The sequence below is a fragment of the Gouania willdenowi genome, chromosome 11 (genome assembly GCF_900634775.1).
Source record: "Gouania willdenowi chromosome 11, fGouWil2.1, whole genome shotgun sequence".
Lineage (NCBI taxonomy): Eukaryota > Metazoa > Chordata > Actinopteri > Blenniiformes > Gobiesocidae > Gouania > Gouania willdenowi.
Genome location: NC_041054.1, coordinates 17,309,791 through 17,335,878, shown reverse-complemented (window position 1 = coordinate 17,335,878; position 26,088 = coordinate 17,309,791). Strand labels below are relative to the sequence as shown.

The 26,088-nt window shown below is 37.9% G+C and overlaps 1 protein-coding gene across 5 annotated transcripts in view; it reads right to left on the bottom strand.

The window, feature by feature from the left end:
- Positions 1 to 9,806: 9,806 nt before the first annotated feature.
- Positions 9,807 to 26,088, bottom strand: part of adgrb2 (adhesion G protein-coupled receptor B2) — a 271,609-nt gene continuing 255,327 nt past the window's right edge. For 4 of the 5 annotated variants that reach the window (XM_028461068.1, XM_028461069.1, XM_028461071.1 and 1 more), the window contains 2 exons: positions 24,186 to 24,299; positions 9,807 to 10,069 (listed from right to left, as the gene is read on the bottom strand). In XM_028461068.1, coding sequence (XP_028316869.1) covers positions 9,893 to 10,069; positions 24,186 to 24,299 — 291 coding nt within the window. In that variant the 3' untranslated portion in view covers positions 9,807 to 9,892. The remainder of the gene's footprint in view (positions 10,070 to 24,185; positions 24,300 to 26,088) is intronic. The other variant, XM_028461072.1, reaches the window with a different exon arrangement.

The window sequence follows — 26,088 nt, the reverse complement described above, 5'->3', positions numbered from 1 at the left end:
ACCCCCGCAACCCTGTTAAACGGGAATAAGCGGGTATGAAAATGGATGGATGGATTTTTAGAGCTCCCCCTGCTGACTTTCTAGAGTATAGGTCATAACCCCCCCCCCCTCCTCAATGTTAACAGATGGGATGCAGGTCAAACTGTAAAGTTAAAATACTCATCACATTTTTTTTCTTTCCAAACCTAAACTCTGCTGAGATCATTATTAATTATAACCCTACATTGTGCTCAAGTGCTCATTTTTCTGTGAAGTTTGTTTTAAATAGATTTTTATAAAAGATTTTACGTGATATATGACTAACAATATATGATATATGAAAATCTAGACGTGTGATTTTCTTCATTTTTAAATAGAGTACGTTTAGATATTTGAGTAGTTTTGTACTAATCTCTATGATCTGAACAAGTCGTTGGTAGAACTTCCAGTGGGAAAGATGCTTAAGTTCTTGGCGTAGCTGAGTCATCAGGGCAGTTCGCTAAATGGGTGGAGCGTCTTACCAGGGCTCCTCCCACCAAACCCTACTGCACAGACTCTGGATCCAAAATTGCAAGATGGAAGCTCCCCTAAGCACCATATTTTGGCTTCAAGAACATTGTGTGGGAACAGCTACAGTGCCCACCCACTGTTCCACACCCCCAAACAAGTAATCCGCTCTCTACTAAAACAGGCAGTTTACTGTATTAAAACTTTTGATGCTGTTATTTGAAGCATGCAGTGCTTTCTTTATAACTTCAACAATCATGTTTTTTTTTTTTTTAAACTAAAGGTTTTTGTCCTTTTTCTTCGTTTTTTTCATGCCGACTTCTTCCTGTTTTTTTAAATCTAAAGCGAAGCGGGAAGGAGAGACGTATTTCTCTATTAATGTGAGCTTGCTTTACTGCCACATCAAGGCTTAGAAATAATTTCCCCAGTTCTCCAAGGATGAGAGAGGGTCGCTGAATGAATCCTCCTCTTATCCGAGGCCACCCTTCTGGACTCCATGCTTTATATAACAAAATACAGAGATGAAAAGGAAGTGGGTCCGATTAAGACACCCAATCTAACGTATGTCTCCTGTCCTTTAGTCATAGTGTTTACTTGGTGTATTTGCCTCTTGAAAGGCTTGGTTTAGAGGTTGCATTAATAGCAAAGGAATTGTCACAGTTGAACATAAATGCTGTTACATATTCTGGGCAGATGCGATTATGGCATGACATGAAACAGACACTATTCACACACTATTTTCATGCCCCAAACGCTGTGATACAAAGTGAAAACCTTTCACACTGACAGCAATGTTCAAAAATACCAAAGCGTCTTTGAAAAAAATTCAGGGCTTGTTTTTGTTTTTTTTCCCCCTTCAGTTCATTTGACTTGAAATCCTTAAAAGCCAAAAAGTGTTAAAATGCATCAGGACTCTTTTTTCACCTCTCTAGCTGAGATGAAGCATTGTTGAGGAGTGCTAAACTCCATGGCACCATGTGGAGTTTTTGAACACAAGTAGGGCGTAAACTACTACCTCATGAGGGTGTCTCATTTTGTGCCTTTTTTTTCTTTGCTATAAAGTATTAGTTAATTCAAAAGTTACAGCGTCAACCAATGGTTTCAAGACTTCCGGTTCGACATGAAGAGAAGTTTGAGTTCATGTTTAACATCGAGCATGTGCCAGACATTTTTCTGAACGTTTTGGCGTGTAAAAGAAAGGCCATAGTGAATTGCATTTGCCTAAGCCTACTTCTAAATTATGCCAGTGTTTGAAGAAGCTCTTGGCAGTGTGTAGAGGCAATTCATTCGGATGAAATGTAGGTTTTCATGACATATGAAGAGTGCTTTTGTGGCGATACCTCACTAGAGTCCTTTCCCTCAGCTCTGAATAAAAAACTCTCAAAGTGCCAAAGATTACTTGTGTTTTCTCTGCAGTCTGTAGGATGAAGAAGGAAAACAGTCTAAATGGAGAATCAGGATCTGGATGAGGGACAAGAAGGGTTTTTTTTTTCACGTTGACTACCATCTATAGCCATTTTTAAATCAGTCTCGGTGGGACAAGCCTGCCACAAGCATCAATAGCCTTGGCAAAATTGTAATACTGGCATACCAAAGCATTCCATTTGATCTGTAACATCACATATACAAATAAGCAGTTTAGTCAAATTTTAGACCACATTTTTGGCACAGTCAAAATGATAAGAAATGTCCTATAAATGCAGTAAAATTATTTACATGGCTAGAATATCTTACGTTTTTTGTATGTGTTGCTTATCAGTGCTCATGTCTATTCCGGCCCTGTCCAAACCACCCCGTGTTCCAATCCTTCAGTCTGCTCCTTTCTCACTGCCCTTGCTGAGCAGCTAAACACTAAAGCCTGTGGGACAAAACCATCTGTCAGCTCCTGAAACAGGAGAGCGAGGCAGGCTATGACTATTAGAGCTATGGCTTTCTACTGCTCCTTGTCGGAGGACAAAAACTTGTTCGTGCCACTTATTAGATTTATTTCTTTTTTTCAGAGTCAAAGTCAAACATGTTATTCCACTCACAGATCGCTGCTTACAGTTCTCCCAAGGTACAACTTTTGCCACTTCTTTTTAAGTTTCTCCGGGAATAGAAGATGTTGATAGTGATTCAACCCTGTCGTAGTTGTTTAGCGGTTGTCGTCTACGTTTAAATGTTTGCTCACCAAAATCCAGTACTTCAGTGTACCATAAAATAATAATCTAATAAGATATGTACTGTACATTTAGATAATGCCTGGCACTTTGCTGTTAAGCAAACATTTTTAGACTCACATTAATGTTTAAAGCACTTTCTTAAACTGAAGGAGATATAAAACGATAATGATCTTGGTATCATGCTATTTTTTTATGTCACCGGTAAATAGATGATCTGAATCTCAGCCAAATTACAGTACTATGGTGTCTTGTTTCACCTTTTATACCTACAGTATGTATTCTCCCCTGTGCTGGAGGACATTGCACGCAGAGGTTAAAGTTTAGAGGGCTTGGTTGACTCTCTCTGTTTTGAGAGAAAGGGATAATAACCATTAGGCAACAGAGCAATTTTGAGCAGGGTTGGGGTCATTTATAGTTATAATCACATAATTAATAATTGATTACATTTATGGCGTAATTAGGGTCCGAAGTCTCGGAATGGGAAATAACATATTGTTTTTTGCTTTTATTTACTATTATTGTACCTCACTGCGACAAATCCTAAATTTGACCCCCTGAGCATACCCAAAGTCTCACCGAAATTGGCACACACCTCAGAACTGGTGAAAAATCAATAATTTGGCCCAATGAAAAAAAACCGTAAAAAAAAATCCATGACCAGCGCACATTATAGATGCAAAAAATGTGATGGAACCGCACAACCGGCAGGTTTGACAGATATGCATGAAATTTGCATATATTGCATATATTATTGACCCCAAGATAAGCAAAAAGTTACATCATGCCTTGTGTTTTCGACTGGTGCCATTTACGGCCATGCTCACTGTTAGCAACTATAGCACGCCATAATAGGAAAATGCATATAACTCTCAAATGAAAAGTTCAAACTGCTTAATATTTGATACACATGTTGACTGTCCATCCCTAAACAAGACTCAATTTGAAAATGACCCATCATGCCTTTTGTTTTCAGAGAGCGCCTCTTTTAATGGTATCCGACGCTAACAGCTCTAGTTGAAAGACCTTATAAAATTGTGCTGACCTCAAAATAGTGTTGAATGAATCTAATAAGAAGGGAGCAGGTCTCTGATGAAGAAAGAACAGCCTGTGTTCAGTGGGAGGGGCCTATAATGTCACCGGAAAATCCTTTGCCATTTCCTCACCATCACATTCTAAATGCTGTATCTTGGCTATTTTTCAATGGATTCACATTTAATTCACTGGGAGTGATTTTTTAACTGGTTTTCCTTTCATACTAAGTTTTTAACACATATTACTATAAAAATTGAACTACTAACTGGTTTTACTGTTTTTTTCCTGTTCTACTGCATTATCATTGCTATCGGTAGGCTAATGTTAGGTTATTGCTACGTTAATGCTTTTGCTAGGTTAAAGCTAATGCTAGGTCAATACTACTTTGTTAGGCTAATGTTACTGCTAGGCTAATGCTAATGCAATGTTTTCGATAATGTTAGTCTAATGCTACTGTTAGCCCAATGGTAATGCTAGGCTTATGCTATTGATGGGTTAATTTTATTGCTAGGCTAATGCTAATACTAGGTTAATGCTAATGCTGGGCTAATGCTAATGTTAGCTCAATAGTAATGCTAGGCTAATGCTAGGTTAATGCTATTGCTAGGTTGATGTTAATGCTAGGCTAATGCTACTGCTAAGGCATTTGAAATGCAATATCTCAGCTGTTTTTCCACCAATTTGCAGGTCAAACCAAAATCCCCAACATTGGAATACGCGACCTTGGGTTACCAACCCCAGCCACTTCTTCGGACCCTAGGTCACCGCTTGCGGCTTTTAATTATAAATGTAATTCAAAAAATATTTTGCTGTCGCAATCGTAATGAAATTGTAATTGCGTTTAGACAATTGACTTTTAAATTGTAATTGCCATGGAAGTACTATAAAAACTGACGATTATAATTTAACGCAAAACTGTTACAGTTATATGTACAGTTCTACACATAATTAGTTAACAATTTTTAAAATATGTTTCATATCAAGTTTTCCCACATTTTACCATTAAAGTAAATTTAAATCAAGGAGTATACATAAAAAAAGGCTCAGATGCTCACACTAAACATATTAAAACCTATATTTTCATTGATTGGAAGCCTAGCAAGATAACACATAGAAAAGAAAGAAATTAGATCATAGATATTTGTTTTTAGTGTATTTAGCCACTGAATTATGACCTGTAAGAGATGCTAACCAAAAGCTAACATGGGTAATTGAAAACATAATTGTAACTGAAAAATGTAACTGACCCCACCCCTGGTTTTAAGGTTGACTTTGTTTTTAACCCAGTTGTAAGATTGTAAACTTCTTTGACATGCTTTCATTTTCCCATTTTTTTCCTGATGATATTCGTCATCTCGGTCTTTCCTCAAGTCACCAGTGACACACCAGTCAAAGAACTTAATTACCCGTAACACTTAGAGAGAAATCACCACGGGGCACACTTCCTCATGTGAATGTTCAACCGCAGATATTATGAATCCTCTCCTTGCTTTTACTCTGTCATCCTGTATTTCGTCCTTGGGGTGAGCTTTCCCATTTTCTTCTTAATGTGACCTCTCTCTCATCCTCTTCACTCTCTTGAGGACCTTTCAGTCGGTGGCCTTTCTCCTGGGTGATGAGTTTTAGCTCCACAGGCAGGCTCATGCACACTTAATTACCCACAAGCCTTTTGAAAGGAGAATGTAGAGTGACAAGAGCTTGTGCACTGTCGTTTCTTCTTTCTCCATTAGTACTTATGTTCCAGCTTTACAGAGGAGCCAATTAACGCTTAACGACTCTGATTATTTTCTTTGTGTCGCAAAATGAATTTTTCTTCCTGGAGGAACTATGTAGGATGAGAATAGATACCAGAATGAATGTTGCATACAGTGCAGACACTTAAAGCTGCTATTCGGAGTTTCTGAGAAACATCTCGATGTCCCGCCCTCAACAGCCTCACTTCCTCCCCCTGCCTCTGCAATCTAGCAGAAGCCACGCCTCTACTTTTCTGCACGTGCATCGTGGAACACAACAAGGTAGCATTGGGTCGCATTGATATAGGTCTATGGGTCAGGTAAGAGCCAAAATCCTACAGCTCCACAGTTCCGCATTCACTTTGATTGACAGTCTCAAAAACAGGAAGTCGAAGCCTTTTGGCTGTGCACAGTTGACGATCGTTTCCATTTGTATAGGGGTTTATAGGACGAAGGAGGGACTTATATACATTAATGTATATGAATGACCACCGGTAGTAAACCATAGTAAAAGACTAGTTAGGTATTTTCATGAATTTCAAAAGAATCATAAACAAACATAGATTTCTCAGAAACTTTGAATATCAGTTTTAAAGCTGCTGGAGACAAGACATGTTTTTAATCAGATAAAGACAGTGTAGATCAATAAATCGAAGATCACTTGTAAGAAAAAGATGTTAAAAGTTTGTTTTATAAACAGAAACTGGGTTTCCATTGCCCTTGGAAACGCACAAAATCTAAATAGCTCAATAAAAACTCGTTATCAAAGCACCTGAATAAAAAAAATAAATAAATAAAAACACTCATATCACTAAAAGGTTTTCACGCTTTCATGGGGAGGAATTTCAGATGTTTTGATGTTGAAATGTGTCGCAAAAGCGCTATGGGAACACTTTTTTTGCAAATACACGACACAGAATATGACCTGGTCACATGACCATTTCTCTCTGAGAAAACATGGCGCGCTACGTGTAAACAGAAGAGGAGACCGGGACATTTCTTATCATTATACTTTAAAAATATTACTGCCACATTAGACGTGAAACAACAAAGGAATACAGAGTTTTATAAGGTACTGTATATCTTCTTGCAGAGAAATCTCGTGGGATGAGATTTTACTGGTTATGAGGCTCCTGCCCAAAACATCTTTCAATGGAAACAAGTTCAAAGCGCAATTATACTTTGTCGACATTTAAAAATATCACTTTTATTTTGCGAAAATCTGCAACGGACACACAGCTAATCTCTTATTGGCATTGTCGGAAAATGTTTGTGAATTGAATTGTGGGATTTGGACTCCCAAGGACGGAAACATAAAAGTGTTTTTGCTACATTTTTCCCCCAAAAACTCTACACACGTGAGGCTAATGGGAATGTATTACAAAGTAAACGAAATCAATAATCTACTTTCCAAACACATTTCGGGTATTTTCACCAACTGAATTTTGCCGCAAAACAATGGCGTGTTTATCTTGGGAAAGATTCAAATCCAGCCGAAGTTGAATGTGATATCATGGGGAATACCAGGAAGAAACTAGAGCAAAAAATGGTGTCAAGCGAAAGGTTGTCTGGCGAAGACACACAAGAAATCACGGTAAGAATAGAGAACAGTTCTTTGTATGTGTTTAGACTAGAGGATTACCGTTCCATCAATGTCGTTAAGAAAATGTTTACTTAAACGTTCAGAACAAACAGTGGCACGTCTGTTTGTCAGAGTTAAACTCCTGTGCTTCTCTGATAAAGAGTATATCATGTTGTTTTGAAACCCAACTCCTCCCCACAGATATCTTGAAAGCAGCACGTAGGTAAATACAAGACCATGAGATCAATTTGAAAATTTATTTTCATATAAAAAGACACTATGAAAACATTAGAGGGCTACTTTTTACAATCTTATGTATAAAAAGAACAAAAATGAAGGTGAAAGGAAAGATACAGCCCAGAGTGGTCAATCATGAAGGTTGGTTAACATTAAACATTAAAGGCTAGAAGTTGATGGTTGGAGTTGATTATAGAAGAGTTTTTATTTAACTTTGAGCATTCTGATGCAATATCTTCATCCTGGTGTTTATGCGTATAGAGGTGAGTGGTTAGGAGGAATGGTTTGAACAGAAAATCAAATATCACTTGTAAGGCTTTGCCCACCAGATCGCACTGTTTGAGTTTTCGTCCATCCAACAAAAAAGATGCTTTTAATCTATGATGAAGGATGATTTAAAAACTTTCATTCAAGTACTTTACCACTCTGAAAAGAAATATAAAAAAATACCCTGCTTGAAACAAATAGAGTGAATTAGCTGGTGGTAAAAAAAAAAAAAAAACAACCCAAAACAAAACATTGTACTGCAACTTTTTAAATGTTTTAATTTCCCTGCATATTTAGCAAATAAGGCCCGACGGAAACAATAATTTTAACAAAATCATTTCAACAATTTCCAAATAGAAGTGTAACCAACCTACTGCTGTTTTGTACCAGTGAACCCAGTGTGCATCAGATCTGTGTCCAGTCTATAACAAGGTCAGGTGAATGTGACTCATGTTTGGCAACTGGGAATCAAAGCTCTGGTTCTCTTCAGAGAGAAGACAAGCTGTGGGTTTGCCTATCAGCTGATTAGCTTGAAAGGTTAGAAGGGCTGCACTCTCCTCTCACCATCTGCACTGTGCTGCTCCACGACCACATTAGGGATCTTTACACAGATGGTTTGAGGGTTGCATTAAAAAATGTCAGGACAAATCGCCATCCCCCGGTAATTACTGTTATGAACGTTTCCCCTCTACATCTCACACTGCCTCCAGCTTTTTTCCTTTTATATTTTTAGACGCCTCCACTAGGCTTCCATTTTCTCTCACTTCTTCTTGACTATCAGATTATTGACAGCTGCGCTGACAAACGTTGCCAAACCATCTTCAGAAATCATTCTGCACTCTTGACACTTTTCGCCGCTGTGCAGAAGACTGATGTACTTAAGTTACAACTGCAGGACACTGGCTGTCCTCTTGTTGAAGCTCAAGTATGGATGTAGAATGATAAGCAGGTGGCAGCAGAGTCTGACACCCTGTAGCCTTATAACCTCTGTGACTCCCTTTTCTTTTTTCTATCTGGTGCTTCCACTCTTTTCTTCTCCTCTTTCAGCTACAGATGACTTAGAGATGTTGATTTTATCCATACAATTCTAAAATTAAGTAATTGGTATTCCAAGAGGCACACCGGAATAGGAAAAATGAGTAACTACGGAATAATATATAAAAAAAAGGAAAGTCTTCTTTTGAATCCACACCAGCATTTGGGTGATTACTTTTTTGAAATAAGTACAGGACAAAACAAGTTAGCTCTCTTTAGTGTGACTGTATTGAATTTTGCAATTTGATGATGGAAATACTTGTTTCTCAGAGTGACGGATTTAAAAGAAAAACAATAACGCGCTAGTTGGACAATAACTTTGCCGTTCTTCAAGCTGAGCACATTACCTCCGAAAGAAAGTTCTCAAGTACGTGCTGTTTCTCAAATTTATGTTTTAGAATTAATGGACAAATTCTCATTGGAAACTAAACTGAAAGGGAATTAAATAAAATCCCTAAACACCAGCCACAGCACCAGCTGTCAGAAAACAAATTAATTCTTTTCACACAGTCAGGCCATTTTACACAACACAATTGATAGTTATTTGTATCAATCGTGTTTTTCTTTTTTACAAGAACCGGCAGGGTTGTTGTTTTTAATAACTAAACTTTTTTGACAATGGGGGGAAAAAAAAAAAAAGTTAACCAGAATCTGAAAATGGCAGAGATGATGGCACATATATATGAGCAGCTCTGTACCTCCCACCCCCGCCCTTAACCTCATTCCCAATGCACCCAAATGACGAAAAGACTGAACGACTCCATGCTTTCATCATCCATTAGATGGGAAAAGGAAATAAAATGAAAGCAGGGTGCCTAGGGGCATTATGGGTGTGTGAAACCTCAGTGAGATCCTTTTCTCTTCCTATAAAAAAAAAAAAAACAAAACTGAACGGTGCAGAAATATTCTCTCTCTTTCCCGCCCCCTCCCTCCCACAATTCCCCAAGTCTTCATCAAACATTTGAAAGAGTATTTATTTTTTTTGTAGAATAAAATCAAGACTTTTTTCAGAAATAAGTTTTTCAGTTATTTTTTTTTTTTTCCTCTTTAAAGTTCATTTAAAAAATGTTCCTCAGTCACAGACGTGTTCCTCCCCTGTTCCTTCTTTGTCAAGAGTCTTTCTGAAAATATAGAGTAGAACAGTCTTCTTTCCATGTCTGTCTGCTGCCATCGTGAACCAAAAATAGTTAAGAATCCAACAGCACGCTTTCGATGGGATCCCTGCGAGAGCAAATCTTTACATCAGTATAGACTTTTTTTTTTTTTTTTTTTTGAGTCCGATTTCTTTGTGTGTATCTGGATGTTAGCATGAGCGCTAAGCTGTGTTTTTAGAGCATGTGTCTTTCCTCTGCGCATCTTCACACTTCAGTCTGGAAGTCTCCTTCAGACGAGTCGGGCGTGTTTGCAGATGAAGAGTCCCAGTTTTTATTGTGCAGTTCCATCCGGTCCTTCTGCTCACCAGAGACAATGGTCATCTCCGGAGTCATGGTCCTAAAACTATCCCAGGAGCTCAGGTCCTCCGGAGTTGACTTGTCCTAATGGTAAGAAAGAACAAGGAGAAATGGCAATTGTTACTATTTATTCACATTTTCTAAAAGTTATTGCACCTGGCGATTAAAAAATCATTTGGTTTCACCAGAAAATTCTAAATTCTCATTTGTACATCGTCCATATGCTTGGGACGAGGGTTGGGGTCAATTATAATTGCAATTGCGCAGTCGATAATGAATTACAACTATGGCGTAACTATAATTGTAACTGTATTTTTAAAAATCGGTTGCTGTCATAATCACGATTACATTGCAATTCAGTTAAGATAATTGACTTTGTAATTGTAATTGCCATGAAAATTCTATAAAAAATGTAAATTATAATTTCACACAAAACTGGGGAACCATGTCACAAATATTTAAGTTTCATATCAAGCTTTCCCACATTTTACCGTTTAAAAAAGAAGTATACGGACACAAAAATAAGCTCAGACGCCTACACCAAAAATATTAAATCCTATACTTTCATTGATTAGGAAGCCTAACAATGTAAGCAATAGACAGGAAATTAATTAGATGATAGATATTCGTTTTTAGTGTATTTTACAACTGCTTTATAACCAGTTATGATAAGAGATAACAAAAGTGGAAGGTTAACTTGTATTAGGTTATTTATTTCAGGCTCAGTAAATGAGAACGCAATTGACTTTCTGAGGATTAAAAAGAATGATAATTGTAATTTCATTGTAATTGGACAAAATGCTGCTCACTGTAATCATAATTGAGTTGAACATGAATAGTTGAAAATGTAATTGTAACTGCAAAATGTAATTGACCCCAACCCAGCCTGGGACCACTTCTTCCTGATTATGGGTGCAACTCAATATAAAAAAATAAATAAAAATAAAAACAGTCTTTCAACCCTTTTAATTGCCTTGTACATATTTTTTGTCCTGCTTAAATAAGTGATAAACAATCTGCCAGAACTGTTGATGACATTTTAAGCTTTGGGCATTAGTACTCACCGTAGCTCTGCATTCTACTTGAGATTCTACAACGTAGTAATCAATATATTCATCAAATAATCCATGTAATTATGTGTTTGCCCCAATCTGGGATTTTAATTGCTATTGTATGCCATCTTGCCATGTTATACCATGTACCGGTAGAGCATATTCAACTATATTTCTGTGCGTGTGTGTGTGTGTGTGTGTCACAAAACCCGTGAGAATTCCAACCGTTCGGCAAGGAAAAGCTTTTCATTGACCAGCACACAGATGTGGAGATGGATACATTGTGTGATATGGACTCAAAAGCATTGGATTGTATCTAATTACTCCGACCTTTGCAAATGTCAACAACACGCGAAAAAGCCAAACACTCACAGTTATCTGCTACAGGAAATCTAACCCTGCAAAAAGGAAAAAGCAGCATGACACATTCCCACCAAAAAGGAAAGAAAAAAAAAAACCCAACCTGTTTACTGATTTTTAAAAGTGAGACCTGTTCTCTTTTATCTTCCAAACTGTCCAATCAGTGACTTTTCATATTTGGTGATAAAAGCATGAACCCCTCGAGGCTCAGGTCTGTGATCGTTGCATGTGGTCTGCAGATGTGCCACCAAACATGAAAAATACATGTCAGGGGATGAGCCAAAAGCTAAATCACAGGTGGCATTATGCATGAGATGAGGGTCACCATTCAAATCAGGCTCATTATCTTATGGAAATCTCTGATTAATTTCACACGTATAAGTGGGGAGAGAGACAGAGAGCGGTCTGGAGGACTCCAGTTAGACAAAACAAACAAACAGATAAATACAAAAGACTGCTTGTGGTTCTTCAGTGGACACCACAAGGAGATGTGAGATAGACCTCGATGGACCATCTCTATTGTTCCCGCCCTCTCTCGGCATATTTAATCCATTCGTGGGTGAGAACTGGTGTGACAATTCCTTCTTATATGGCCCTCCTTGCTTTTGTTTCTACTGGCATTCCATCTTAAACTGTGTTCCAATCTTTGCTTCATTCCTCTACTCCGGTACTTACATGTAACTCACTCTGAGTTATTCACCTTCAGCTGCCGTCATTCTCTTTTTTCCCTGACACACGCACACAAATCATTGATCTGCAGTAGCAGTGCAAAGTCTCCTCCCCCCACTGCAGTGTGTGATGATCGTTGCAGAAGCGCTAGGGGGCAATATCTGCCTGATTATCATTCTCAATGTGTCACAGGATGACAGTTGGTAAAATGAATACAAAAGGCATAATCTGCAAGCCAATTTGCTTGCTAAATGCTGGCAAAGGAACATTTTGTAATGCAGTAGTGTGGGTAATGCTGCAGTTAAGCCCGACTTTATCCCTGGGAGACTAAACTATCGGGAGTGAGCTGCTGCTGCTGCATGTGCATCTGTTTTCTGTCCCCTATCCTCGCCTATCTCCATTCCCTTCTCTTCACCTTAAAGTCTCCCGATCTCATCCCCCCTCTCTCTCTCTCTCTGCTGAAACCCAGCTACTTACACTCGAAGAGTTCTTTTCACCTCCGGCAGACGAAATGCTCCATCGCTTTTCCCTCTGTGGTGATGAAATGGGAGGAAGACGACAAGGAGACAAGGAGTGAAGGTGGTTTAAAAGACAGAAGAGAAGACAGTGGAAGAGGAAAAGACAGATGAGAAGGAAAGGGAGGGTGAGGAGGTGTGGGGTGATGGGGGGTGGAGGGGGGGTCACAGTCACTGACAACTCTGCCCCGAAACAACAATTGTTCCCACACCTTCAGCAGGTGAAAAGCAGCTGTTGCTTTGTGCTTACACCTTACCACCCCCTCTCCTTCTCACGCCGCATCTTCAACACACGTAAACTGTCATGCATGACATGCACTCATGAACAATACACAAACAGTGGAGAGTAGGGCTGGGCGATATAGAGCAAAATTTCTATTTTGACATTTTTTTTTCTCAAAGTGACGACATACGATATCAATCTTGATCATTTTAATTCAAATAAAGTCTTACCAGGAAGACAATTCAGGGTTAAATTTGCTGATGCAAAATGCCACACAGGCTAAAATAACATCACGGTGCTTTATGTAAAAATAAAATAACGTGTTTATCACCAACATAGGCAACTAGTGACTGTGAAAGTAAATGCACAAAATATACTACAAAAACACAAAGGAACAGGGCAATAGAATGCACAAAATTAGAAAACAATGCACGATGGGACAACAAAAATACATAAAAGAACAACAAATTTACACCCAAAAAAACATACAAATACAGACAGAAATACACAAAAGAACAACGAAAAGACACAAAAAGAGAAAAAAATGCACAATGAGACAACAGAAATACATAAAAGAACAAAAAAAAACAAAAGGGCAACAAAAGGGCAATAGTGAAAAAAAACACTATGGGACAACAAATATCCAAGAATAACATACATACCAAAAAATACACAAAACAACTCAAAAAGACATCCAAAGTTACCGAAAAATACACAAAAAGAGGAAAAAAAACACAATTGGACAAAGACATTTATTAACAAACAGCTTCATAATACATGCCCCTTTTGGCTATTTCTACCTTAAGGGACAGCACGTGTGAGTGAGTTCTGTATTGTAGCTTGTTTAGGGGAAGTTCTGGGTTAGAACGCACTCAGTGACGCATCTAACCGTGCTTTTAATGCCTTTCAGCAACTCCTAAAACTAGTATTTTAATACACAATAAGATATAAAATAAAACTATCTTAATATAGGCGATATTGAAATTTTCTATATCACCAAAATAGAAAACATGACATATTTTAAAAAATGTCAATATATTGCCCAGCCCTAGTGGGGAGTGTTATTGTGGCTGGACATAAATGCCCAGAATGTATTGGCTGACTCTCTGGATCCATCACATTTTCAAAATAAAATGTAGATGCATAGATAAGTAAGCAAGCTATGACTATTATGAAGGGATGAAAGAACAAAAGGCACGTGTTGGAGATTGTGTCTCACCATTGACAAAACTGTGCAGTGCTTGAGGCTTTATAGCTCATGTTTCCTAAATTATATTGAAATAGTTGAACTGATATAGTTATTAATTCAAGAACACTATCTACACCATCTGCATTATTGATGTCACTGTATGAGTTAGTACAATGCACAAAAGTGTAAAAGATGAGCTTTTACACTAGAATTTCCCTGTGCTATAGTGATATGTCCTTGACTTTGTGGTGTCTTGTTTTACTGTTGGTGCTTTGTGGCTCATGTCTAACAGGTTTTGCCCTGTGGACTCACAACAGCAACACCAGTGTCCCCCCAAAAAAGAATACATGTCCAGGAGAGCTTGCTAGACTGCAGTCATCTTAACAAGTGTGTTGACAAGCAGACGGTTTAACAATCCGTGTGTGACCATGTGTGTGTGTGTTTTTATGTTACTGGGATGTGTGCAACTCAAGTCGTATTCTGCCTTAAAGGTACAGTCTGCAACTCTTATAAAAGTGACTTTTTGTCATATTTGCTAAAGCAGCCACTATGTAAAGACAGCTTTATATCAACCTAGTCGTTTGAGTGAAAAAAAAAGACTCATTGAGTCCCCCCTGCTGCTCCTGCAGCCTTTGGCAGATTGCCAGAATGCACCGCGACCGAGCAAAAAGAACTAATCAGAGGATCTGGATGAGTAGAAGATGAAATTGGTGACTTTTCTGCTTGAAAGGTCATTAATGCTGCTTGATTTACATTATGTTTGATGTGTAATTGTTACACTAGAACTCTGTGGTGCATGTGTTGTTCATGTGCGCGCAGCAGCCTCCATGTGGGCTGCTGTAAGTGACACTGTGTTGTTGCTGCTGCTGTTGCTGAGGTGTGTGCACATTGAGAGAGAAAAGCACTGCAGTAACATGCTTTTAACAGTGCATGTTATCTTATTGTGATGTTGCTGCCGGGTTAACGTTAGCTTGCAAGCTCTGATGATTCACTGCCTTTGGTAAAATGTAACATATTTACATGATTTGGATGTCTTTAGTGCTGAGCAATTTTTGAGTTTCTTCACCACTCCAATGTAACTTTAAACCAGTGTATAAAAAAAAAAAAAAAAAAAAAAAGACAACAGGAGTAGGGGTGTTACTATATTCTCATAATGGCAACGAGAGCGTGACTTTATGCCACACTTTCCCATGTGGGTTTTTCTAATTGCATTTTACGACTTAACTAATAACAAAATATGTGACTCTGAATAAAAATCCTACACGTAACTCTCAAAGCCACATCTCTCTGATTATAGGTGCAACGTTCAAAGCAAAAACAAAATGAAATACATGAATTGAACACCTTTGCTATTCTAAATTACATTTTCAAACCTTACACACGCTTGAGGAATATAGATATTTTCTACTCTTACAACAAACATTAAATATTGGCTTTACACGTGTAATCAGTTTTAGCAGGCCCAAAAAAAAAAAAAAAGCGTAATCACAGGCAAATGGTTATAGATGAAGCTACTGTCGTTGACTAAACTTAAATAGTAATTAAACCCAAAGTTTTGAATTTTTTGATAATGGGCGGGGCTCCTGGAGCAGTTAAGACACACCCAGCCTATACTATAATATCGCTAGAACAATATATGCTATGCTAACTACCTACTCAATACTCACGATACCTCTCCGTTCACAATTCTCTCAATCCAACCTACACGCCATAGATTGTAGGGTTGGCAGGTGCTAGTTTTTATAAAAGGGGCGGGGCCAACAGTGGTGGTTCATGACAGTAGAAGTCACACACCAACATTTTCAGCCATTAGCAAAATCTGATTTTAAATTTTTACAACACAAAATACCAAATTTAAATACTTAAACTGAAATGTCAAGAGTTTAACAAGAAATCAATCAACAACACTACTTCATATTTTTTAAAAAAAATCGTTTTTTTTTTGGTTTAGTTACTCTTCAAGTAAAAAGTGTAAGGGTATAATATTCAAGTTGAAAACATGGAGTAATACATTTCTTAGCTAAAAAAAAAAAAAAAAGCCTATTTTGATGCTTTGTATTTCATTGCTGTCAAGCTTCAACATCCATTGGATTATGAACCTGTAAAAGCGCAGTGTGCGCACTAATAGTGGTCAGAATCCTTCCCATCATGGGGTTTTCATTTGCACCACACTATCAACCACTTAAAAATCTCACCTGCAGCGCTTCACTGTACAATGGGCGTCACATAAAGTCTATCCCATTATAGTTTTTTGCAGACACAGCATGGAAAAATTGAGCTCACGCGGCTGCCAGCTCCACTTAAACCACAATTCCATTGTCTATTGCGATATAAAGGAACGACAGCTGTCAAATCAAGCCCTTTATATGCGGCACTTAAAAGTTTCAGGAAAACTACAACACAAGGAAAATGCTACAAGCTACAAGCATGGCAAAGCAAAGGGAAGAAAACAGCTGTCAGTTTTCAGTGGGAGACTACATACTAGAAGCCAGCGCTGGAGCATTCACTTCTAAGGTAATATCTAGAAGGCTGTGCGACAGCGTCTGAGGATGGGAGCCCCCTCTCTGCCAGTCAGTGTCTCCGATATTTGCTCTGTGGAATTTAAATGTGTGCCTTTATGTCAGTGAGCAATGTCTGAGGCTGTGTTTGTGGGAGACGTTGCAGAAGGACAGGGACAGGGTTGTGGAGAAGTCGGTTGAGTTTACCTTTATCGCCTTGGAGGTCCATGGTTCTGCAGACTGTTTGGCTACATTCAAACTGGGACAGAACAACAACCATGCAACACAAGTTCCATGCAAAGAAAAGAAGGAAAAAAAAAAAAACACACACACACCACAAATTGCAAATTAAAAACAAATCAATACACAATGAGAAAACACACATAGTGCATCATGAAGTTAAACTCATTTGATGATAATAAGGAACTTCACAGAAAACAAAGCAGAATGAGATTGAGTGGATATCAGAATATGATGGTATGGTTGTTCTTAATGTGTGGCTCTATAGCCCGTAAACTGCAATCACTGCAACTTTCTGAATCAAAATCAATCACGACGTTATTGGGCTTCCATCATGTTTCACAGCAGATATTACCCACCGCGTTAACGATTACACCTCCTTTAATGTAAAATATATTCAAATAAAATTGCAGAGTGATTTGCAGAGATATTGCTCTGTAAAAAAAAAAAAAAATGTCATTAAGAAGTACTTTAGATGAAAAGTGTGAAAATGCCGAAGCTTTATTTGTTTCCGCAGCAAATTATTTCATGATTTTAAGAGGAAGGCTTCAGTGATTCATGATGAGATTTTCCAACCACTGAGCTGGTAAGTGACACAATCTGTCCCTGCGTCTGTGAGTTATTCACATTATCAATAATTCAATAATAGTGACTTGTGGCACTCTGGTAAGAGAGGCAAAAAATGGCTCCATTGTTGTTGATGTTGGGCAACGTTTGGCTGCCACCACTAGAATATTAAAACAAACATAGATTCACTTAATTGTCACATATGTGCACGTACAAGAGTGGTTTTCTGTATTTACCAATCCCTGGTGTCCACTTCTTTAACCATTAGGCCAGTGTTTGTGCCAAATGTGTCATTAATCATTCAGCAGCCCTCGCATAATCTTTAAATGGTAATTAGAATAGACCATATAAAGAAGTCATGAATGCCAAATTGGGTGAATGTATACGCAACACACTGCAAATAAATGAGCAATCAGACACACTGGCTTGCTTTCATTCTTGCCTCAGCCTTTGGAATTCAAGGACATCGGTTCAATAGAAAACAATTCTTCCAGCTCCAGAAATCCGAAGCCTTTATACCCTCCTTTAACTGGCTGAAAGACACTAAATGAGGTAAATTAGTGTTGTGCGTATTTGCGCACAAGGCCAGTGTTATACTCGTTCCGACTGGAATAACTGTCCCATCATTAGGAGCTACTGATAGAACCAGTGAGCTAATGCCACGATCTGCCAGCTCATGGGGTTTAATGAACAATCTGTTAGGAGGGATGGAAAACAGTTGATGAGTTTATACTTGGCTTGAAGACGGGGGCAAGAAAATGATTAAGAACGAGCTAATAAGAGGAATTTATTTTTCAATTCATTCCTCGTGCATGTCACAGAGGGCTGCGTTTGGAGGGGAGGAAAAAAATTAGAGAGCGAGAGAGACAGCAAGACAGCCAGTATGAAGCTGTGAGGACAAGTGGAAGGTGAAAATGAGATGATAAAAGAAGTAAAGACGCGGTTCTTTGCTGGAATACAAATTTTTAAATCATTTAGCATAATGGCAGAAAATGGTCTGCGGGACAAGTGTCTCAAAACATTAGCGTTTGACATTCAAAATGTTCATTATAGAATGAACAGGCTGTGGCCTTACAAGCAAATATGACTAAAAATATGAACCCATGATATCAATTGGGGGAATCTTCTCAAATATGTATCCATTGAGGAAAAGCATGTATGGAAAAATATATTCCCAGTGTTGTATAGATAGAAGACGTAGTGTATTACACATATAATGTATGCCTACATCTATTTATCTCATGGTTACACCTCTTTTATAATTAAATAAAAAAAAAGTGTATCCCATTCCAGCTTGGATCAGTGAAATCAAAACAAAGACAGAGACTTTTTTTTCATTCTTTTCTTTCCTTCCCGCTGCCTTCCTTCAACACTCCTCATTGCCTATTTGGAGGGCGAAGCCAATACACGCTTCATTTAATCAAGAACCCAGCAGACGATGAGAAGGAAATATATCCCATTTGAGAACTGAAAAATACAACAGCCAGCCATTATGCAGTGGAAATCCCACTCTATGCCTCGCTTCTTCTCTGTTGAATAAAAAAAAAAAAAATAAATCCACATACCACACACAGTGAAGCACAGCACTGCATTATTGGCCATCGCATGCATATGTGTAACAGGACCTTCTGAACTCTGTGCAAAGGATAGAAAACGAAAGGCTAACTCCACACAGTGACAGGGGGCCAAAAAGCTTTTCCAAATGAAAGCATTAGCACCGGCACTTATACTGATACACAACTATGTTAAAAACACATTACCCTTTTTCTGTCTTTGCGTAACCCTGTTGACTTGATTTGTATCCTGTCTGCATCATGGAATACACAATGAGAACTGACTCTATCCATCTGCTGGCCATATGGGCCTTGCCTGAACATCAGTGTCATAAAAGTATAGTGGGATTATCACCTATATCATTGGAAAATTCACTTGCTGACCTATGCTATCCCTTCAGTCCATCTGTCTACATTTAATGTAAACTAACCAAAACCCAGGGTCCACAAATATTTTTATTGGCATTTCTCCTTTCACAATGTACCCTTTGACTTTACAATTTTAGTAGGACAACAAGAAGAAATCGTTGAGCTTCACCAGATTAACAAAAATTACTGCCAAAGCTTATCTCCAACATAAATTACATTTCCAAGGTTTCCCTTTCCAATATTCTGCACCCCTTCTCCTTAATTGCCCCCCATCATCCTCTGAAAGTCATTTGCAATACTGAATCACAAGTATTCTCGATCAGTGGTTCCCTACCAGGAGTACGTGTACCCCTAGGGGTACTTGAACGCATTGCAGGGGGTACTTGGAAACATTGATGAATCTATTTCCATCATGCTGAGTTATTTTTAAGCCTACTTCAGACACTGTACATACTCATCCAACATCTTTTCCACTCATTGACAATAAACGGCATTAATAAAACAAGCATAATTGTGGCCTTAATGTCCTACTTAATTGTTACTAACATGTTATGCACATTACTAAAAAATGAGGTGAATATGTTCTCTGATATACAATCATTGTAATGCGCAAAATTGATATTTAGTGTGTGTTAAACGCACAGGTTGATATTTTCAAGCTGTAGGAGATTTCACAGGCCAACGTATTAAAAACATGTAAACAAAAACAATAAAGGTTACTAAATTGGAGAAAGAAAGGGGTTCTCCTAATCTGAAGAGAGGCCTCGGGGGGTACATGAGACAAAAGGTTGGGAAACACTGTTCTAGGTTACCTTTCTAACTAACCAGGTCTACACCTTGTACTCTGTATAGAATTTAGACTAAAGACACAATAGGTACACATTAAGAAAGTTGATATAAAAAAGGAATGGACATTTTATTTTATTAAAAAAATGAAATGTAACAATTAAGTAGATGGTTTAAATAACTTTCAGGATAATGGAACATGTATTCCAACTTTAATCTGTTTGTAAATAGACGAATGGATGAATGACAGCACAGTAAAAAAAGGAAAATATCATGCATGTATTATGTGAAACACATTCTGATACCCACTCATCTTCTTAAAGACATCCAACACATATGAAGCTCTTACCTTTCCAGAGTAAAAGGTTTGAGGCCTTTATTCTGAAATGTTTAAATATTCTGGTCTTTGGCTTGTACCAATTCCAAAGTGCGCATTGTTTTTCTCTCTTTAGTACCAATAAGGTAATTTATGCCCTGAATAAGCAGGTATATTGTTGTCTTTATGTACATGTTTATCACTCAATTAAGATATTTAGACCATAAAGTTTGATTAAGGTGCTGAAATAGACAGAGGGACTATATGAGCCATCACACCACAAGCACAATGGAAACTAAACCTCAACACTACCTGAAACACACCTGGAACTAAAAGTCTAAAGGACGGTTATGAGATAACTGGTTTATAAAGTTTTAATGTGTATGAAGTGGAGATAGATTAGCATTAAATACATGAAAACATGAAGAGAGTGATCTATATAAGGGGACCATTAAATACAGAGGTTCATCAAACACAGGCACTACATGATGAGGCAAAACTGACGGGGAAGAAATGAGCATCTACATAGTGCGTTCATAATTTGACAATGTGTACTAAAATATTTAAATCTCAAAGTGAAGAATTTCAGGCCTGTCAAGCTTTTTTTTTTTTTTTTTAATTTCCTTTATGGTAAAAGGCTGTTTTAAGCCAGAAACGTTGCAAAATTAACATTTACATTTCTAAGAACTTTTCTACGACGACTCCTAAATGTCAGACAAGTATAGACAGATGCATAAAAAGAAGTAGAAACATGTGACATGCTCAATTAGGGTTACAATATATATATATTTACATTTCATAATAATTTTTGTTGTAAGACTTGTGGCTCAGATCCATGCGGAAGTGTTCATCAAAGGATTGCATAGGTTCCCAAATTAATTTTTATGTTGTCACTCGAAAACACAAAAAAGCCTTTATACTTTAAAATTTATGGGTTGTCTCAGTCAAGGCTTTACTTTGGTTTGCAACAATGGCTTGGGATAGTAAGTTTGAGCTCTTTAAAAGACCAAAAAAAAAAAAAAAATAGGACAAGTATCATTTGCTTTGAAAAAAATCATCTCTTATCAGGCAGTTTAACAAAATGCTTTTTAGTCCAGGACTTTCCAACCCCTTGCGAGCACTGCTGGGCAACAAAAGACCAAGTCGTTACCTGAATATTGCATATTTACTACATCATTACGACATATTTGAAATGCACATATTTAACAAACAATCCAAAACTTGCCAGGCCGAAATATGATCTGCTGCAATACACATTAAAAAATCAGCATGTTTCAATTGACATGTGCAATTAAGAGAAAAAAACATAAAATAATGCTCCCAAACATTGATAAAACATTGTCAAACCATGAACCCCACACTGTCCCATGTAGTGCATCATTTCAGGCCTATACTTTAGCCTAAGTTAAAAGGGCCTCTACTCCACTAAGTTTATGTTATGTTTAGCATGTCTTACGTTGACTTTCTTTGTAAACAAGAGACGTTCTGCGCACTAGCGACGGCTCTGGGTTGTGCCTCTGTGGTGGGGGAGGGGGTACCTGTGGTGGTTGTTAGAGGAGTTAAAGGATGTTTAGAGTCCTGGTTAAAATAATCTTAAAGGCACTTGGAAGAAGAGAGAAGAGTGTATGGGTCAGTAGGTTAATGGTTCTTTGGAGATGTGGCTAAAAAGCTAGAGTATGTTAAAGAAAATAATCAGATAAATGCTTATTTTCATGACTAATATGGATTGTCTCTTAAAATACTGAAATCAATTCCCCAATGGACATTAGCTTTGAGTTTAAACTTCAACAGTAATTTAGATTTCAGTCCAAGTGAAGATATCCGTGTGAAAATTTACTGTGATCAGCTGCCATATTGCAATCAAAATAGGTTATTAAAGTTATTATGATAGAATTATATTATTAAACATTCAGTTGAGTCCAAAATACAGTTTATGTCCACATGTGCACATAAATGTACACAGATCTCCATAATTACAGTATAGTCAGCATGTCAGTGTCTAGAGGTGATTGAAAGTGAGATGTTGACAACAGCACAGCTGAAGTCAAGCTGGGACGTGTGAAAAGACCTGACGTTGATACCATTATCTGTGTAATTACTTGCTTTTAAGTTGAACAGTCTATTTACTTTCATAATGGATATGAAAGAGAAATGCATATTAATGCTGCTCTGTCATTTTACACCCTATATTTAAATGTAGCCAATTAATAAGAGAGAAATGATTGCTTTCATTTATATCATCGGTTTGAAACACACATTGTCATTTTTTTTCTTTTTTTACATTTGACCATATTCTCAAAGCACACTAGAGTGCTTTTAGATGCAAATCATCAGCCTTACAGCTTCTAATACAATATGTTTATTTAATGCAGGACTTTAAAAAATCCTACAGAAGTTGCAGAGAAGTAGCAAAAGAAAGTGCTAGATTTGACATAACACGGGGTGTTTTTGTCCAGAGGCCAGATCAAAACAAAACTATCAGCAATCTTCCTAACCCACACGTTCTAGTTAATTAAATCTTTATTTCTCTAATAAACTAAAGAGCACAGCATGTGTTTGATGTTTTCTATGTAATTTCCCCTCCGTCAAAATTATTCTGTGAGCGTAATCTGCTCTCTGACAAGCGGGATTTTGCCCACAGGCCTTGAGCCGTGAGTTTGACGTATTTGTCTTCCAGAAATAAGAGCACATATGAATGTGTGTGTGTGTGTGTGTGTGTGTGTGTTTGTTTGCTATTTGTAGGGCTGTCCTTGATTCTTCTACTTTAATATGTGAATAACTTGAAGAACAGCATGCTGGAGATGCCAGGGGAAAGGACATCATATGATGTAGGCTATCTAATCCAGGCTAAAGCAGATGCAAATGTGCGCAAGTGTGTTTAAATCTTAATGAAAGCGGATTTCTGAAGGTCAGCATGGAGTAAAACCCGCACTCTTTCGTCTAGTGGTAATGGTGTATTAATGATTCAAAGATGCTTCAGTCTCTCATGCCCACAGATGCTCACTCAAGCCTCCCACAGGCGCACATACACTAATGCAAGCACAGAGACATGGAGATCAGTACAAAGGCATGCATAGACAATCAAAAACATATAAATGGATTCACATGAGCCTTCACTCGTACAGCTGCTCATCATCTGTATGCAGATGGGCTGCTTTTTCTACGCACTTCTTTATACTGGTTTAATAAGAGTGACCAATAGTCACAGCTCATGACTGCACACATTTCTGTAATTTTCTGTTTCAATTAATACATTTTTCAACAATGCTTAATGTGATTAGCTGAGATGTGAGGTTTTTTTTTTTTTTTTAAAAAAAAAAAAAGGAAAAGCCACAGATAATTTCATTAAATTCAGGCCAATAACATGTTATGTGCAAGTCATTTACCGTAACATGAAAAGAAGTATTGACAAGGCAGTCGTTCTATTTCTTTTTTCATGGTCGTGATAATAGGTGGATTAATCAAACAGCCTTTGTTAGGACAAATGGAGGTTTCACAATCTAAAGGTAGCAATCAAGCAAAAGGCTGAACCTCCATAATGAATACAACCACTATCAAACAAACAAGTGCCTCATGTTTGTAAATGGTTGCGAGCTTTTCTCTGAATTTTTATGACTATAATCGTTTAAGCACTGCATTAACGAGTGAATACAAAGTACTAGCAGTGCTTATAATTTTGCTGCAGTACTGAGTGCTCTCTGTGTAGGTAGTAAAAGCCATTTTAATCACAAAATGTGCAAAGGAAAAAGAAAAATCTCCATTGATATCTCGGGTGGGGTTTTTGGATCGTGACAAATTGCTGTAGGAAATGAAGGTGCATGGGTAAAGTGGGTTCCCATCCCACTTATGGACAATGGTCTTACCTTGAATGTGGACATGGCTGGGTCCCTGTTATACCTGTCTATGGTGTGGAACTTGGACGAGTGGTTGAGCTCATGGTACAGCTCAGAATGTCTTTTGCGAGTGTGCATCACTTTCTGGAAGGGAAGAAAGGGAGGGACAGCGAAAATGAAGCAAATTGAAAGAAAAAGCAAAGGAAAAAAGTGGGCCATGTGGGGGCACGCAGGGGAATGGGCACAGATCAAAGTCTGAGGGACTGCAGTGATGCCAGCCATTAAAAAAGCAAGAGATGTTGGGCACGGCTATCAATGGATTGCTGGCTCATGCTCATCCATCATCTACTTTGGCAGTTTTCAAGAATTGGACAAGGACAGGATAGTATGATTCTCTTAAAAATGCAAAAAAATAATATCAAAATAAAGAAGAGTCTTAGTTGGGGGCTTGATCTCTGACACCAAATTGCTTTTGTTGGACATTGCAGTTGCTGCTTGACAGTAGCTGATCACAAAAGCAGCTTAAGAAGTAACAATTGACAAAGGGGCTCGACGCCAGGACACACACTTGCTCACTTTATGACCAGACTTGGCACTTTGCAGTAGCTGCAATTACAGTAGAGTGGGCACTCTCATTTCTGTTACTTCAAGAATGAGCTACAATCTCCTTAGCATTTTGAAGATTTTGAAATTTCCACTGAGCTATCACCTATCCACCCAACGTGGATGATCATCAAGACATTCGGAACAAATAGCCAACAGTGAAACTATATAAAAAGCTAATTTTTCTTTTTACTTGGGGCAAAGATTTAACAATTTTTTCTTTGCAAAGCCACTTTCTTTGAAGGTCATAGCTTTGGGACGACTCGCTCAGAATCTTAAAATCCACATTGCCAGGGGATATATCTTTCTTGAAAGTCTGTAAAATAATTAGGTTAACTCGTCACTTATAGTATTTTTAAAAGTCCTAATTGATTTTGTTAAGTCAATTGTATATATATGTACACAAGCTAAAAAAAACAAAAGATGTGCATTCTATTCACTTAAAGAGGTGTACATACCTGTTTCAGTGGTTTTTCACTGCCAACATAGTTGGCAAGGGATATTGAAAATAGTCAGTTGTTAAAATGAGTTGATTTTGAGGATATGCTGTTAACACACTAACCACAGATAAGATTTTTGAAAATGGCTAAGTTAAATGATCAGCTCTCGTCTCTATTATTTAGTATCCTGTCATCACTCGATCTTTTGATTATTCAAGCTGTAACCTCGGATCAGTCAGAAAACCTCTCCAGAAAAGTGAAATGATCAGCCTTGTTCCATCTCAGTAATTCCTTGTCATCACTGAACACTTTTACTCCATTTGTCACCATGTGGTGAACATCCAGCCTTCACAAAAGCCATAGTCAAAAAGACTTGCTACACACATTACTTTACGGCTCAATTTTTCAAGAAAATTACTGCAAGAACCCAGAGATCGACACAACACTCAAATCATTTCAACATTTTACACCAAGCAACACTGGGAAACAACATTCATACTAACAGATAAAACCAGCAAAGTGACTGTGATCACATATTGGACGTGTTGACCCAAAGCCCAAAGTTCTAGCATTCACCCAGACACAGGAAGCAGTCTACTCCACTGTTTCTTCAACCTGGGCCCAACCATCAACCTTGTTTGGTAAGACATTGTATGTTGACAAGAGGTATTCAATTTACAGTGATTAGTCCCCATGCGTGGACAATTTTTAACCATGATGAGTAGCATTGAACAGGTATAGGCCATTGTTGGAGAAACAGCACACAGTGTAAGATGTGTTTTAGACAATTCTTTGTTATCAGTGCAAGAGAGACAGGGGTGCTAAGGGTTTAGCAATGCTTATGCTAATCTATGCGTTACACAAGTCCTGGCAGAAGCACACGAAAGCAG